The following is a 13,261-nucleotide window of genomic DNA, read 5'->3' as shown; positions in this document are numbered from 1 at the left end:
CTTTATAATTTTGGAACACTTTGGGGAGGGGGGGAATATAATTATACTCAAGGGGGAAAAATAAATTTTGAAGGAAATTAGAATTAAGAAAGGGGAATTTCTGTGTCCTCACAAAAATTAAATCTCACTTTTTTTTATATTTTTGTAAGTTGAAACTAAGTAGAAGTAATACAAAGAATCATATTTTTCACAAATGAATCAAGTTGACCAAGTGGAGCATTCATATGCTAATTTGGGAAGAATGGTCAATTTTTTCTATAACCATAAATACTTAATAGCTACGTACTGAGTATGTGACTTACAAAAATAATAAAAAAAAAAACTAGACAATGATAAAAAATATTAATTTTTATAAGTTGTGAAACTAAAAATATTAATATTCTAATAAACGAAACCCAAAATAAAATGGGTCTAATTTTTTCTTTTCTTAAAAAAATCTTGAAAATGAACTTAACTTATAAAATAAAAAATATTAATTTTCCCAAATGGGAGAATAAATTGCAACATTGGAGGATGGAATGGTGGCCAAGAACGGATTCATTCACACGTAATTGGTCCCATATTTGGGCCAGAAAAAGGGAACAAATTCGGAGCATCGGAATAGATATGAATAGATGAGTTGTGCAAATGGGCCGGGTGGAAAAGTGCAGAAGAGTATCAAACCTACGTTTGAGGATAAGCAGACCGATGTGTTCTGTTTGTGAGGCGAACAAAGAGAATCTGAGTGAGCCCCAGATTCAGACCTCGTCTTGGATCACTAGCGCTATTCAGTCTAAACACAATCTTACCATCTTCCCACCTCAAACTCAAATTTCTAAATTCTACCCTTTATTTCATGGTATTTTATTTAAAACAAAAACAAAACAACACTACCACAAGTAACCAACAAATGATTGAATCAATATATATTACTGATGTATGCTCTCATATTTCATAATAAAATAAAATTTTTTATTCTTTTTATCAACTATTCCTTTCCTATTCAATAATCATTGCCAGATTCACCACTCTCTCTCACTCCTTCAATCACAAAATCTCCTTATATTATATTACTCAGGATATAATTAATTAATTATACTATTTCGTTCGAGATTTCGTTTGTTTTATGTATAAATTTCTTATGGGAATTGGAGAATTTATATTTTAATATAAATCACTGATGATCATTTGTGTCCCCAAATAGCTATACAATAGTTTAATCTAATTTTTTAAATTAAAGAGAATTTATTTACAATTAAAATGAAATCTTATTGAAAAAGAGAAAATTGTTGTGGACGACACCTAATATTCGAATTGAATTTTCTATTCTAATTTATGTTGCATTTTTTATTTTATTTTATTGTATATAAACACGGTATGTGTATAATATAACGTCATCAATCTTATCTAAAAAAAAGATTCTATACACGCGGCTTTATATATATATATATGTGAAATTAAAATAAAGATTCAGCATAAATCGCTATAGAAAATCTTATTTACCCCTCTGTTCGGATGTTGTCTTAGACGTGTTTGTTTAACAAATTTCATATCAATGTAGTATTTATATATATAGCGTTTTTCCAGGAAAATTCCCGAAAGAAAGAAAAGAAACAAAGAGATTGTCCAAACACAGTACCGGCAACATTTGAATAGGAACGATGATTATAACACAGTAATTGATTTTTACAACATAAAACCCGCTACACATTAACAACTGCAACAGAAAGTTACAGAAAAGAAGAAGCTTTTGTCGTCATTCATACATCTTTCGATACAGAGATACCGCAATAACCCTGCGGTTCTCTGTATTCAGAATTGGAATCGCGAAAACAATTTACAGCTAGCCCAAATGAAATTCAAAAGAAAAGAATATTTAGTACATTATCTTCACCGGATACCTGTCGATGCAGTCCAGCCACGGGCTATTCGCCGACGGCTTCACATTCCGCAGCGCTTGCCACACCGCGCTGTTACACTTAAATCCACTCCCGAATGCAATCTGCCACACCCGCTGCCCCTTTCTGATCCTCCCCTTGGCCTCAATGTACGCCAGCTCGTACCAAATTGAACTGGAAGAGGTGTTTCCGAATCTGTGCAAAGTCATGCGGGAAGCCTCTACCTGAATCGGCTCCAGGCGGAGATTCTTCTCCAGCTCATCTATCACGGCCCGGCCGCCGGCGTGTATGCAGAAATGGTCGAAAGCCAGCTTGAAATCTGGTATGTACGGCTTGATTTTCGGGTTGATGAGCTTTCGGGCGACTAGGGTTACGAAAAACAGGAGCTGTTCGCTGACCGGGAGGACGAGCGGGCCAAGCGTCGTGATATTCGTTTTCAGTGCGTTCCCTGCGATCGCCATCAGGTCTTTTGACAGTGAAACTCCAGTTTTTCCCCTTTCGTCTTGCTCCTGGTACACGCACCGGAATGCTGTGTCTTGGGATCCTATGTGGGTCCTGACAACGTGCATCATCTTGTACTTGGATCTTCTCTTGTCGGAGGCCCGGTTGGATAGCAGGACGGCTGATCCGCCCATGCGGAAGAGGCAGTTGGGGATCAGCATTGACTTTTTGTTGCCGAAGTACCAGTTCTCAGTGATGTTTTCGGTGCTGACGACGACGGCGTATGTGTTCCTGTGGAGCTGGAGCATGTCTTTTGCTAAGTCAATGGCGATGACTCCAGCGCTGCACCCCATTCCACCTAAATTGAAGCTCTTTATATTCCCCCGTAGCTTGTACTTGTTAATAATCATGGCGGACAGAGATGGAGTGGGATTAAAAAGGCTACAATTCACCACCAGAACACCAATGTCCTTGGGCTTGACGCCCGTCGCTTTGAATAGATTGTCCAACGCGCCAAACATCACCTGCTCGGCTTCCTCACGGGCCTTCGCCATAGAGGGCTGCGGTGGGATCTGATGCAGCGGTTCCGGCAAGTAGGTTTCCTCACCAAGACCGGAACGCTCGAGGATCTTGCGCTGGAACTCGAGAGACGAGTCGTCAAAATCGCCAGTGAGCCGCGAGTGGTGCATGAACTTGTGGAAATCAACGCGGAGGTGGTCAGGCGGGCGGTAGCAGGCGTAGTCCACTAGATAAACTGCCCTGGGCCGGGTCATGAAGTAGAGGGTGAGCCCAAACACCACCGCACCGGAGAAAACCATAAGGGTGACGAGATTGTACTTGAGGTGGAGGTAGAGACCTTGGAAGTTAATTTGCGAGAGTTGAATGAAAGTGAAGGCAAGAAAAGCGAGTAAGCAGAGAGTAAAAAAATGGGTCGTCAGATAATGGTACCCAAGTTTCACGTACTTGAGTCTCACACTCTGTTGGAAGTCCGGCAGCCGACTTGGACGGCCGTCTGAGGTGTTTGTTGTCTTCATAGTGGAATATATGTCAGTGATGATCAAGTAGTCAGAGATGTGTGTGTGTGTGTAGATGGATGGTAGGGTTTTTAAGATGATGAATAGAGGAGGAGGAGGAGGAGGAGTATTTACGTAGAGAAGTGGTATAAGCTGAGTGGATGATGGATAGGAATGTAAATGAGTAATGAGGGATGGGGAATGGGGGATGGGTGGAGGTAGATACAACCGTAACAGCTACCAGCAAATTGCGATGCCCACATTCCATACATTACCTTAAAAAACTTGAATACCACAACTTCCCTATTCAGCAATGAATAATCTTAGACAGCGCCCACGTATGTATGTTAGTTTAGAAATAATTTAACTACCATAGCTATCCACGTCTTGGATAACACATACATACGTACCACTCCTGCACCGCTACCTGCTTCAAACTTAGATCCACAACAACGCCAAATTAATTAATATTATTACATTAATTCATCTAAATAATATTATTTCTTTTTTTTTCTTAAATAGATATATAGATGGATATAGATATATAGGAATTAATTAGAATGTGGTAGAAAGTTCCAATCAGTGGCAGCTATATATTTAATGTGGTATCCTACGCAAAATCATTATTAAATGCAGTGGAAATACTTTCGGCCATATTACCATAAATAGGTTTCATTAACATCAAATGCCATTCAATTCCTTGTTATTCAGGAATGCTAGCTCTCACCTGTAATTATTTTTTATTTTTCATTATTTTAATGGAATTTCATGTTAATATGTAATTAATTTATATTTATTTTTAAAGTAATAATATATAATATAGGGCAAAAGACAATTTTTGTCCCACAGCTATAAGCCATTTTCATTTTAGTCCCATAAGTTTCTAGGGTTTCAATTTGGTCTCGTAAAACTGAAAAATTCGCAATTTCAGTCCAAATTTGGCCGGAAAATTTTGTCGGTCGCCAGAAAAAATCACATGTAATGCATGTGACTTTTAAAATTGGGGGCTCGATCCTGATTGGCTGGAGAAGTTGATGTGGCGCATACGTGGAAATTAAAAAAAAAAAAACCGACGAAAAATTAAAGTCGTGAAATCCCCGCCATTCGCCGCCACCTTCTCTCTTCAATTCCGCCGCCGTTACTTGGAATTTCTAGCCACCACATATACCATTCGATTACCCATAGTAAGGAGAACAAAACCCCTCACTGCGGTTCTAATGGGATCCGACCACGATAGCGATTGGGCTTTGAAATTGATCGACGCGGACAATTCCCGTTGATTCGCTGGCGACAGGACGACCCACGATCGCGGATTGGTACCATTGGATTCGTCTCCTCACTGCGGTTCTAATGGAACTAGTCTCATCCATTTTCATCAACTAGGTGCAAAGATCCATCGTTTTGAAGATCTCAGTCGTCGTCCGCTGCGACTGCACCTTCCGCCGGCGTTTTCTCCTTCATCTGAACGAACCACCGGCTCGGAAGACCATCGTTGAATGCCTCTCGTTCTGGCGAATCTTTTGAGACCAGTCCCATCAATTTTGGTCACCTCTGTGCAAAGATCCGACAAAAGCCGTCCTCCGCCTTTGTCATTCTTTTGAGATCAGTCGTTTTTTTTTTAATTTCCACGTATGCGCCACATCAGCTTCTCCATCCAATCAGGATCGAGCCCCAATTTTAAAAGTCACATGCATTGCATGTGACTTTTTTTGACGACCCACAAAATTTTTCGGCCAAATTTGGACTGAAATTGCGAATTTTTCAGTTTTACGGGACCAAATTGAAACCCTAAAAACTTACGGGACTAAAACAAAAATGACCTATAGCTATGGGATGAAAATTGTCTTTTGCCCTATAATATAATTAAATTAAACTGTAATTTAAAAGGGAGACGCATATCCAATCTACGTGAATGTGATACTAATTCGTAAATAAAAATTGATAGATAGATGGGGATGTGGGGGCGGACGGTGACCGAATCCGAATCCAAATGCACTTCGTGTGAACCATTTGTTTAATGTGAATAGTTTGATCGGATCTTTTCTTACAATATTACTACTGCTTGGCTGCTGAGGAGAGGTCAAAGGAATTGTTAATTTATTGGGTTAGGACTGAAGTCCAACCAATAGGACAAGTCTTTTAATTTGTTGTAAGAAGAAATGGATTTAATTAGAATTAATGTTTCTTCTTAATTTGCATGCCCAACCAGAAACATTAGAAATCAGCTTAATTAATTAAAGTATTTGAATAAAATAAGGTACCGAAGCCTGTCAGTCATACTCAAATGAAATTGACTTTACAATTATCACTAATTCGAATTAATTATACGTATAACTTTTAGACCTACCATATATAGTAATCCTGTGCTTTCTCCAGATTTAGAATAAACAAAATACGTATCCAAATATATGTATTAAAAGAAAGAAAGTGTTATAAAATGATCAAAAGAGAAATGTTCGTTATGGAATATCATAAGCTTCAACTTGATGTGATATTTTGGAGATTGCAAAATTATAACGAGTTCTATCATAAATTACTGACTTCCAAACGCATATATATCTATTCTTTAAATTATTTCAAAAAACAAGAAGATCATTTATAGTTAAATACTCGGCGGTCTTGAATGTGGTGCCACAATAAAATCATTACTTTTTCGCGATCTTCTGGTGATGTATGATTTCTTTCTTCAATTATGTCACAAAGATTCACAACTTCTAAATGAATCTCAATATTGAGAGTTCATAACATGTGGCCGAGTGATAAATTTAAGTTTTATATATAATATTATTTGACGTGGTGTTTTGAATAATAAGAACCAACATAATAAAGATATATGGATCTTATAAAATAACATAAATTACTCGCATTATAAAATAATCAAAAGAAAAAGTGGTAGTTATAGAATTTCATAAACTTTCACAATCTTTTTTTATTTTTAATAATGTACAAATTAACTCTTATTAATAATAATTCATTAAGTAACAATGTAATAAATAACTTTATTAATCTTTTACATTTAATAAAATAAAAAGTATAAATATTATTTAATATGTATTAATGGTCATTCATAGTGCGTTAGAAAGAAAGAATATTATTTAGTCGACCATCTTCACCGGATACCTGTCGACGCAGTCCAGCCACGGACTACTTGCCGACGGCTTCACGTTCCGCAGCGCTTGCCACACCGCACTGTTACACTTAAATCCACTCCCGAATGCAATCTGCCACACCCGCTGCCCCTTTTTGATCCTCCCCTTCGCCTCAATGTACGCCAGCTCGTACCAAATCGAACTGGAAGAAGTGTTTCCAAATCTGTGCAAAGTCATACGGGAAGCCTCTACTTGAATTGGCTCCAGCCTGAGATTCTTCTCCAGCTCATCGATCACGGCTCGTCCTCCGGCGTGAATGCAGAAATGGTCGAAGGCCAGTCTGAAATCTGGTATGTATGGCTTCATTTTCGGGTTTATGAGTTTTCTGGCCATTAGGATTACGAAAAACAGGAGCTGTTCGCTGATGGGGAGCACCAGCGGGCCCAGCCTCGTGATATTCGTTTTCAGTGCGTTCCCTGCGATCGCCATCAGGTCTTTTGAAAGTGAAACCCCGGTTTTTCCCTTTTCGTCTTGCTGTTGGTACACGCACCGAAATGCAGTGTCGTGGGATCCTAAATGGGTCCTAACAACGTGCATCATCTTGTACTTGGATCTTCTCTTGTCGGAACTCCGGTTGGATAGCAGAAGGGCTGCGCCGCCCAAGCGGAAGAGGCAGTTGGGTATTAGCATTGATTTCTTGTTGCCGAAGTAGGAGTTTTGTGTAATGTTCTCGGTGCTGACAACGATGGCGTATGTGTGCCTGTGGAGCTGGAGCATGTCTTTCGCTAAATCAACGGCGATGACTCCAGCGCTGCACCCCATTCCACCTAAATTGAAGCTCTTTATATTACCCCGTAGCTTGTACTTGTTAACAATCATGGCGGAAAGAGAAGGAGTCGGGTTGAAGAGGCTACAATTCACCACCAGAACTCCAATGTCCTTGGGCTTGACCGCGGTGGCGCTGAAGAGATTGTCCAGCACGCCGAAAATCACCTCCTCCGCTTCCTGACGCGCCTTCGCCATCGATGGCTGGAGTGGGATCTCATGCAGCGCTTCCGGCAGGTAGGTTTCATCTCCGAGGCCTGAATGCTGGAGGATCTTGCCCTGGAACTCGAGAGATGAGTCGTCGAAGTGACCGGTGAGGCGCGCATGGTTCATGTACTTGCGGAAGTCAGCCCGGAGGTGTTCGGGCGGGCGGTAACATGCGTAGTCCACGAGGAAAACGGGTCGTGGGCGGGTCGAGATGTAGCAGGTCAGCCCGAAAACGAGAACACTGGAGAAAACCACAAGGGTGAAAAGATTGAATTTGAGGTGGAGGTAGAGATTGTGGAAGTTGATGTGTGAGAATTGAATGGATATTGTGAAGGCAATGAGAGGCAGTAAGCAGAGAGTCAACAAATGGGTCATTAGATAATGGTACCCTAGCTTCACGTACTTTAGTTTCACACTCCATTCCAAGTCCGCGACTGCACTTCTTGGGCCGCCGTCCGCGGTGGTGGAATTCGCTTGCCTGCTTATTGTCGTCATAGTGTGGTACGAGGTGTTTTAATTTCTTGGTAAATCAATCTTTGGATGTTGCCTGTGTACATAGATGTATTTATGATGAAAACAAAATATTACGTATAGAAATGGTTAAGCTAAGAAACTATTTGAAATTGTAATCAATCGATAAAAGTTTTTACATGTAAAAATTAAATTTGAACACAATTATTCTCATTTGGAAAACGAAAAGAAAATAATAGAGTATAAGTTCAAATTATTTCAATTCGTCATTCAAATTAAATCTAATTATTAATCGAATCAAATTAAAATATAAAATATTAAATTTTATTAAAAATAAAATAAAATTTAAATATACAGTAATGTGGTGAAGATGAATGGAAGAATTACATGTTTAACAAATGTAGCTGGATGAGAAAGGAGTGTGATGAAGTAGACGTTTGGAAGAGGTAGATGCAACGGTAGAGCTACCATGCATGGCATTGCCCATATGTATATATGTATTACCTTAAAATACTCGAATACAACTTGTTACGGAAGTGACAAATTAGGACAGTGACCAAGTCCGTATGTTGGTTTAGAAAGAAATTAACTACCTCTCCATGTGTTGTGCAACTGCAAGTCTGCAAACCTCTTGACCTTTGGACAAGACACCGGAGTGGGGAGAATGCTAGAAACTTGGGCCTGTTTTTATTTTTTATTTTTAGTTTTTGAAACAGTAAGTAATTAAAGTAAAAATATGTCTATTTACACGTAATTTTTTAAAATATATTAACTTGACATCATAATTTAATATAAAATACAATTTTATTAATATATCCAAATATGGTCTCATCTCAATTTTTGTGTCTTTTTAATTTCTTATAATCTTTTTTTTAATAGTTATAGATGATAGGTTATTTAGGTGAAAATCAAAATAAACACTTAGAGGCCCAACCTATAATATACGGACACTTTGAAAAATTACCTGATACAGTGTCGAACATGTGTCGGACACTGATACTCATCGAACACATATCAAAAAATAAAAAAAGGACCTGCATATCTGACATGTTTTGATCACATTTTGATTTTTTTTATAATTTCAAAAGAATTTGGGTTATTTAAAAAAAATTAACCCACTCATCTCAATTAAAAGTTTTGAGAAAAAATTACTACAAATTTGGGAGATGGTTAAGATGATTTAATTAATTTGGATATTAAATATTTTTATTGTATACTTTTTAAAATAAATTGATTGTATATATTTTTGAAGCCACATTTAGTTAAAAATATAGATGTAGGATATGTTTATTTTATATTTTATGTTGATATTGTTCGTATTGCATATTTTAAATTTTTGAGAAATTAAGAATTATAAGAATATATATAATAAAAATATATTTACATAGCCGTGTCAGTAACGTTTCATATCCTAATTTTTTTATATTTCAATGTCGACATATCTATATCGTATCGTGTCCATGTTCATACATTACAGGGTTAGGGTGCAACAAAAAATTTACGTTAAGTAGGATTAATTATGGGCTTTCATATAGGGCCTACTTAATGGGGCTTGTGGAGCCCAAATATATTCCCATTCGAGCCCACAGGAAGCCCATCAAGCAGCGGTACTTGTACCCCAAGTTAGAGGCCGGAATCATAGGTTTCTCCTCGCATCGAAATTGCATCCTCCATTGGCCGGTTTCTCAGTACCTCTTTCTACGCTCAATCAGTTATTGCCACGTGTCGAAGTGCTCTCTCCTCATCGTAGGCTATCACATTAGAGTTTTCCAGAATAGAAATATAAGTTGAGAGCTATATATTAATTAATCTCTGTTCTGTATTCAGAAGTGAGCTTCAGATTTAAATTTTCTGTTTGATTGCGCCCACGACAGATATCCTCTCTGAATTTCTCAGTATTGGTATTTCACGTTTCCGTATACTGAAGGCTACTTCATTATTTTTTTTTTAATATTCTGAATTGATGAACTCAATTGCTCTGTTATGTAATGCATTGGTGGTTTGATTTGATCTATTCTTTTTGTTTGGAATTATATCGAATATTTTGGGGACCATGAATTGATCGGAGGTAGAATGGTGAAATTCAGTTATCTCCTTTTTATTTACTCTAATCGCTTTCCGTTGAGTTGAATTCTGTGCATGGAATATAGTGAGTGCATATTCTGTTTAGCAACTTTAACCTTTTCTCCCCTTTTCAAGCTTTCAAGTTAATTTTTTAAGAATTTACAAGCATTTAGTCTGAATATGTACTTCGTGTTGCTAGTTTCTGCCCTTTCTGATTTTGAGAAGAAAACTAAAGAAATCGGAGTGCTTCCCATTTCACATTAAATTCTCAGAATAAGAAAGAGTTTGATGGAGTATTACACTCTAAAAATGCAAGTTTTGAATTATCGAAATGAAGCTCAATTATCTCCGGTTTTGGCTCTGTGGGTGTGCAGTCATCTGATATCCACAATAGCATTTTAGAGTTACTACTCTTGAACGCTGGTTTTCTTATGTTGTTGTTGAATATGGGCTTGTTAACATTTGGTTTGAGTTTCTCTTGCAATTAGAAATCCTGCTTAATCACTTTGTTGGATAATATTTTTTATTCTATCTGAATGATGTTTGTACATGCTCAATCATAATGCAAGATTTATTCCTAAATGTACATTCTAATAGAATATTATTTTTTATGGTATTTCAATAGTTATGGAAATTCTCCCTAATAATTTTACCAAACACAATTACCTATCTTTTTCTTGAATCATGTATTAAGGCGTGCTTGCTCATGAAAATGGTATTTGAGTTTTCTGAACTAACGAGCCCAGAGGGGACTATTTAGTTTACAATACTTCATATAATCTTGTTACCATTCGTTCCTGGTTTGTTCTAATTTATTGCGCTATCATCAGAAAGCATTGAACAACTCTATCAGGTATATGGTAAGCAATAATGACAACTGAAAAAAGCCAAAATGAGAAGTTGCCATCTTCTGGAGCTCCAGATCCTGCCATGACTCCATGTAGGAAGAAGAAGAATGAAGAAGCAACTTTCTTGGAAGATCTGAAGGATCACATTGACGAATTCATTCATGCTTCCATGGATGAACACAAGACTTGCTTCCAAAAGACTGTCAAGAAGGTCCATTTGCTGTTAACTATGAAACTTCCTTTGTGCTCTGATGTGATATGCTCCCATTTCTTATGTGTGATTTTATGGATTCTCAGATGTTTGGGATGTCAAAGGTTGTTGCAGAAAGGAGTCTGGAGACGAACAAAGTCGAAAGTGTTCTGCCTCTTCAAACAACCTTGGCTGAGTAACACGTCTGGAATCTCATTCATTTGGGCCTTGTATAAACAATCAAATGAGTATTTAGATTTTTTGTATGTGAATTTGTAACATTTCATCTGTCTTGCTTACTGGTATTTGATTTTGACCTTCTATTTTGAAGTTCCATTACATGTCAGTTCCGGAATACTAATTTCCACAAAATGGAGTTCAGCCCCATGTACTGTTGGTATTATTAAATTTGGGTTTATTCCTTTTTTCTACACTCTGCCGAGATTTTGGGGTGTGTAAGAGGGTCCCTATATGGACCATCCATCACCAGATTGAAGGTGCCATGGGGTCCAATTCTAGACAACGATGCCCTGTAGCATCTATTCAATAATGCCGAATGGATTTATGATGTTGATAACAAAAGGTTGCTGTCAAGAAATCTAGGGCCAGATTATGATTAATATAAGCATATTCAGCAGGGAAGTAATAAGGAATCTTTATAAGCCCTGTGTATGTATGTATATTAACCCTAGAAATGCTGGATGCTATTCAGTGACTGATCTTTCTAGCAACATAATAGCCATAGGGAGGGTGGGTTAAATGAGTATATATAGACCTAGGCCCATCCTATGGCCTATGCAGATGCATCATCATTATTGCACTCATTTTATGTGTTCAGTCGCTGTGGAGCCGAAAGTGTACGTTAATGTTCCAAGAACTTAAACGAGAGTCACCAGCATCCTTTGGATTGTGGTCCCTTTAGGAAGATTTGATAGTTATGTCCATTGAATGGCTCATGAAATAGTTCACGTATTGATTCAATGGTTCAATTCAGTACTTAGCATTCCAACATGAAATTTTCAAATTAATATTGTTTACATATTCTGAATACTTTTTATCGTGATAGATAGAATTTAAATTGTTGGACCAAAATAGTGTCACAAGTGGGGCTATCTATAGTGGCAATCGTGATACACTTACAAGTAGACTATCGTGAATTTTATGATCGTTGAACCATCTAAGAATTAATACATGCATATATAATTTATTGGTGTATTTCCTAATTATCCGATTGATGGGCTTGTGTGGAGAATATTTGGTGTAACATTAGACTTGACGAATAACCCCTCGCACTTGATTAACATGTACGTTCATGCCCATATGTTCTTACCATTTTGATGTCCATCCAATTTTGTCGGCCGAAATCACTAAACTTGCACTCATGGTAAATGGGCTTTGACCTCAAACTTGGTTTTCTCTACCCAGTTATTAATTAGATGGGAGACCAAACGCTACTCGTATAGAGGATCCAAAGGATTCCATCCAAAGTAAAATTTGAGCGGTGAAAGAAAAAATAATTTCATCTCCTCCCCCCCACCCACCCCATGTGGATTAAATTTTTTATCTAGTTTAATATATACATATTGATCTAGATGCAAGTCATCAGTGATCTGGTGGTGATTTGACGTTAACCTGACAATGATTTGGAGTATTGATCTTTATAAGTATCTCGAGTTGAACTAGTAAAATTGGCTTGCATACAGGACATTAGGCTAGTTAACGGCCCTCTAAAACTTAAGACAATTTAGAGTTCGAGATTATAAAGGTTGCATAGTGCTATAGAGTGTGATCTAGTAGCAATAAATGTATATATATAAAAATAGACTCTCCATTTATAAGACTTATCTGTCAGAAATACTACACGGATCACATGTTTAAAAGGTAGTGGTCTGATGGTTTCCAAATCGATGGTTGTCAATTTGGGTCGTTGGGTCCGTCGGGTTGGACCCCTAGAAAGTCTGGGGCTTTTCTCATTGTTAGGCGGGCAAATTGTTCTATTATGTGTATAAGAAATATATAATCTATTTCGTTTATAAAAAGAAAAAAAGAGAGAGAGAGATCTATACATGTGACATGCATATATTAAATGAAATAAAAAATGCAATAGTATTTTTAATAGAAGATATAACTTGCATCATACATGTACTATTTTAAATGCTGAAGTCTGTTACTAGCTAAGAAAGGATCGGAGGCAAAACATCTGAGATTTTTGCAAAATAAAACTAAACTAGAGACA

The 13,261-nt window shown here is 37.4% G+C and overlaps 2 protein-coding genes and 1 pseudogene across 3 annotated transcripts; 1 reads left to right on the top strand and 2 right to left on the bottom strand.

Annotated features, from left to right (window-relative positions):
* Positions 1 to 1,626: 1,626 nt before the first annotated feature.
* LOC105169646 (3-ketoacyl-CoA synthase 4 pseudogene) lies at positions 1,627 to 3,515 on the bottom strand (annotated as a pseudogene).
* A 2,682-nt stretch (positions 3,516 to 6,197) lies between these two features.
* On the bottom strand, positions 6,198 to 8,006 carry LOC105169645 (3-ketoacyl-CoA synthase 4-like). Its single transcript, XM_011090103.2, has 2 exons — positions 7,856 to 8,006; positions 6,198 to 7,693 (listed from the first exon to the last, which is right to left on the bottom strand). The coding sequence occupies exons 1-2, from the start codon at positions 7,945 to 7,947 to the stop codon at positions 6,427 to 6,429; spliced, it is 1,359 nt and encodes a 452-aa protein (XP_011088405.1). The 5' UTR covers positions 7,948 to 8,006; the 3' UTR covers positions 6,198 to 6,426.
* Positions 8,007 to 9,622: 1,616 nt separating this feature from the next.
* LOC105169644 (uncharacterized) lies at positions 9,623 to 11,412 on the top strand. 2 transcript variants are annotated; one of them, XM_011090100.3, is made up of 3 exons: positions 9,623 to 9,824; positions 10,841 to 11,046; positions 11,133 to 11,412. In XM_011090100.3, exons 2-3 carry the CDS (start codon positions 10,858 to 10,860, stop codon positions 11,223 to 11,225), a joined length of 282 nt encoding a protein of 93 aa, XP_011088402.1. In that variant the 5' UTR covers positions 9,623 to 9,824; positions 10,841 to 10,857; the 3' UTR covers positions 11,226 to 11,412. The 2 variants fall into 2 exon arrangements, with proteins under 2 accessions (XP_011088402.1, XP_011088400.1); XM_011090098.3 differs by having other exon boundaries at positions 9,635 to 9,824; positions 10,818 to 11,046.
* The last annotated feature ends 1,849 nt before the right edge of the window (positions 11,413 to 13,261 follow it).

Source organism: Sesamum indicum, linkage group LG8, assembly GCF_026168435.1.
Source record: "Sesamum indicum cultivar Baizhima isolate 11 linkage group LG8, ASM2616843v1, whole genome shotgun sequence".
In the NCBI taxonomy this organism is placed as follows: Eukaryota; Viridiplantae; Streptophyta; class Magnoliopsida; order Lamiales; family Pedaliaceae; genus Sesamum; species Sesamum indicum.
Note: the sequence above shows the minus strand (reverse complement) of the source record. Positions and strands in the feature narration are given on the sequence as shown.

Bases quoted from the DNA above. Each gene is read 5' to 3' on its own strand.
- LOC105169644 (XM_011090100.3), top strand. From the start codon at position 10,858: ATGACAACTGAAAAAAGCCAAAATGAGAAGTTGCCATCTTCTGGAGCT. The intron at 11,047-11,132 runs GTCCATTTGCTG...ATGGATTCTCAG, and splicing joins TCCAAAAGACTGTCAAGAAG to ATGTTTGGGATGTCAAAGGT.
- LOC105169645 (XM_011090103.2), bottom strand. From the start codon at position 7,947: ATGACGACAATAAGCAGGCAAGCGAATTCCACCACCGCGGACGGCGGC. The intron at 7,694-7,855 runs GTACGTGAAGCT...GGTTTTCTCCAG, and splicing joins GAATGGAGTGTGAAACTAAA to TGTTCTCGTTTTCGGGCTGA.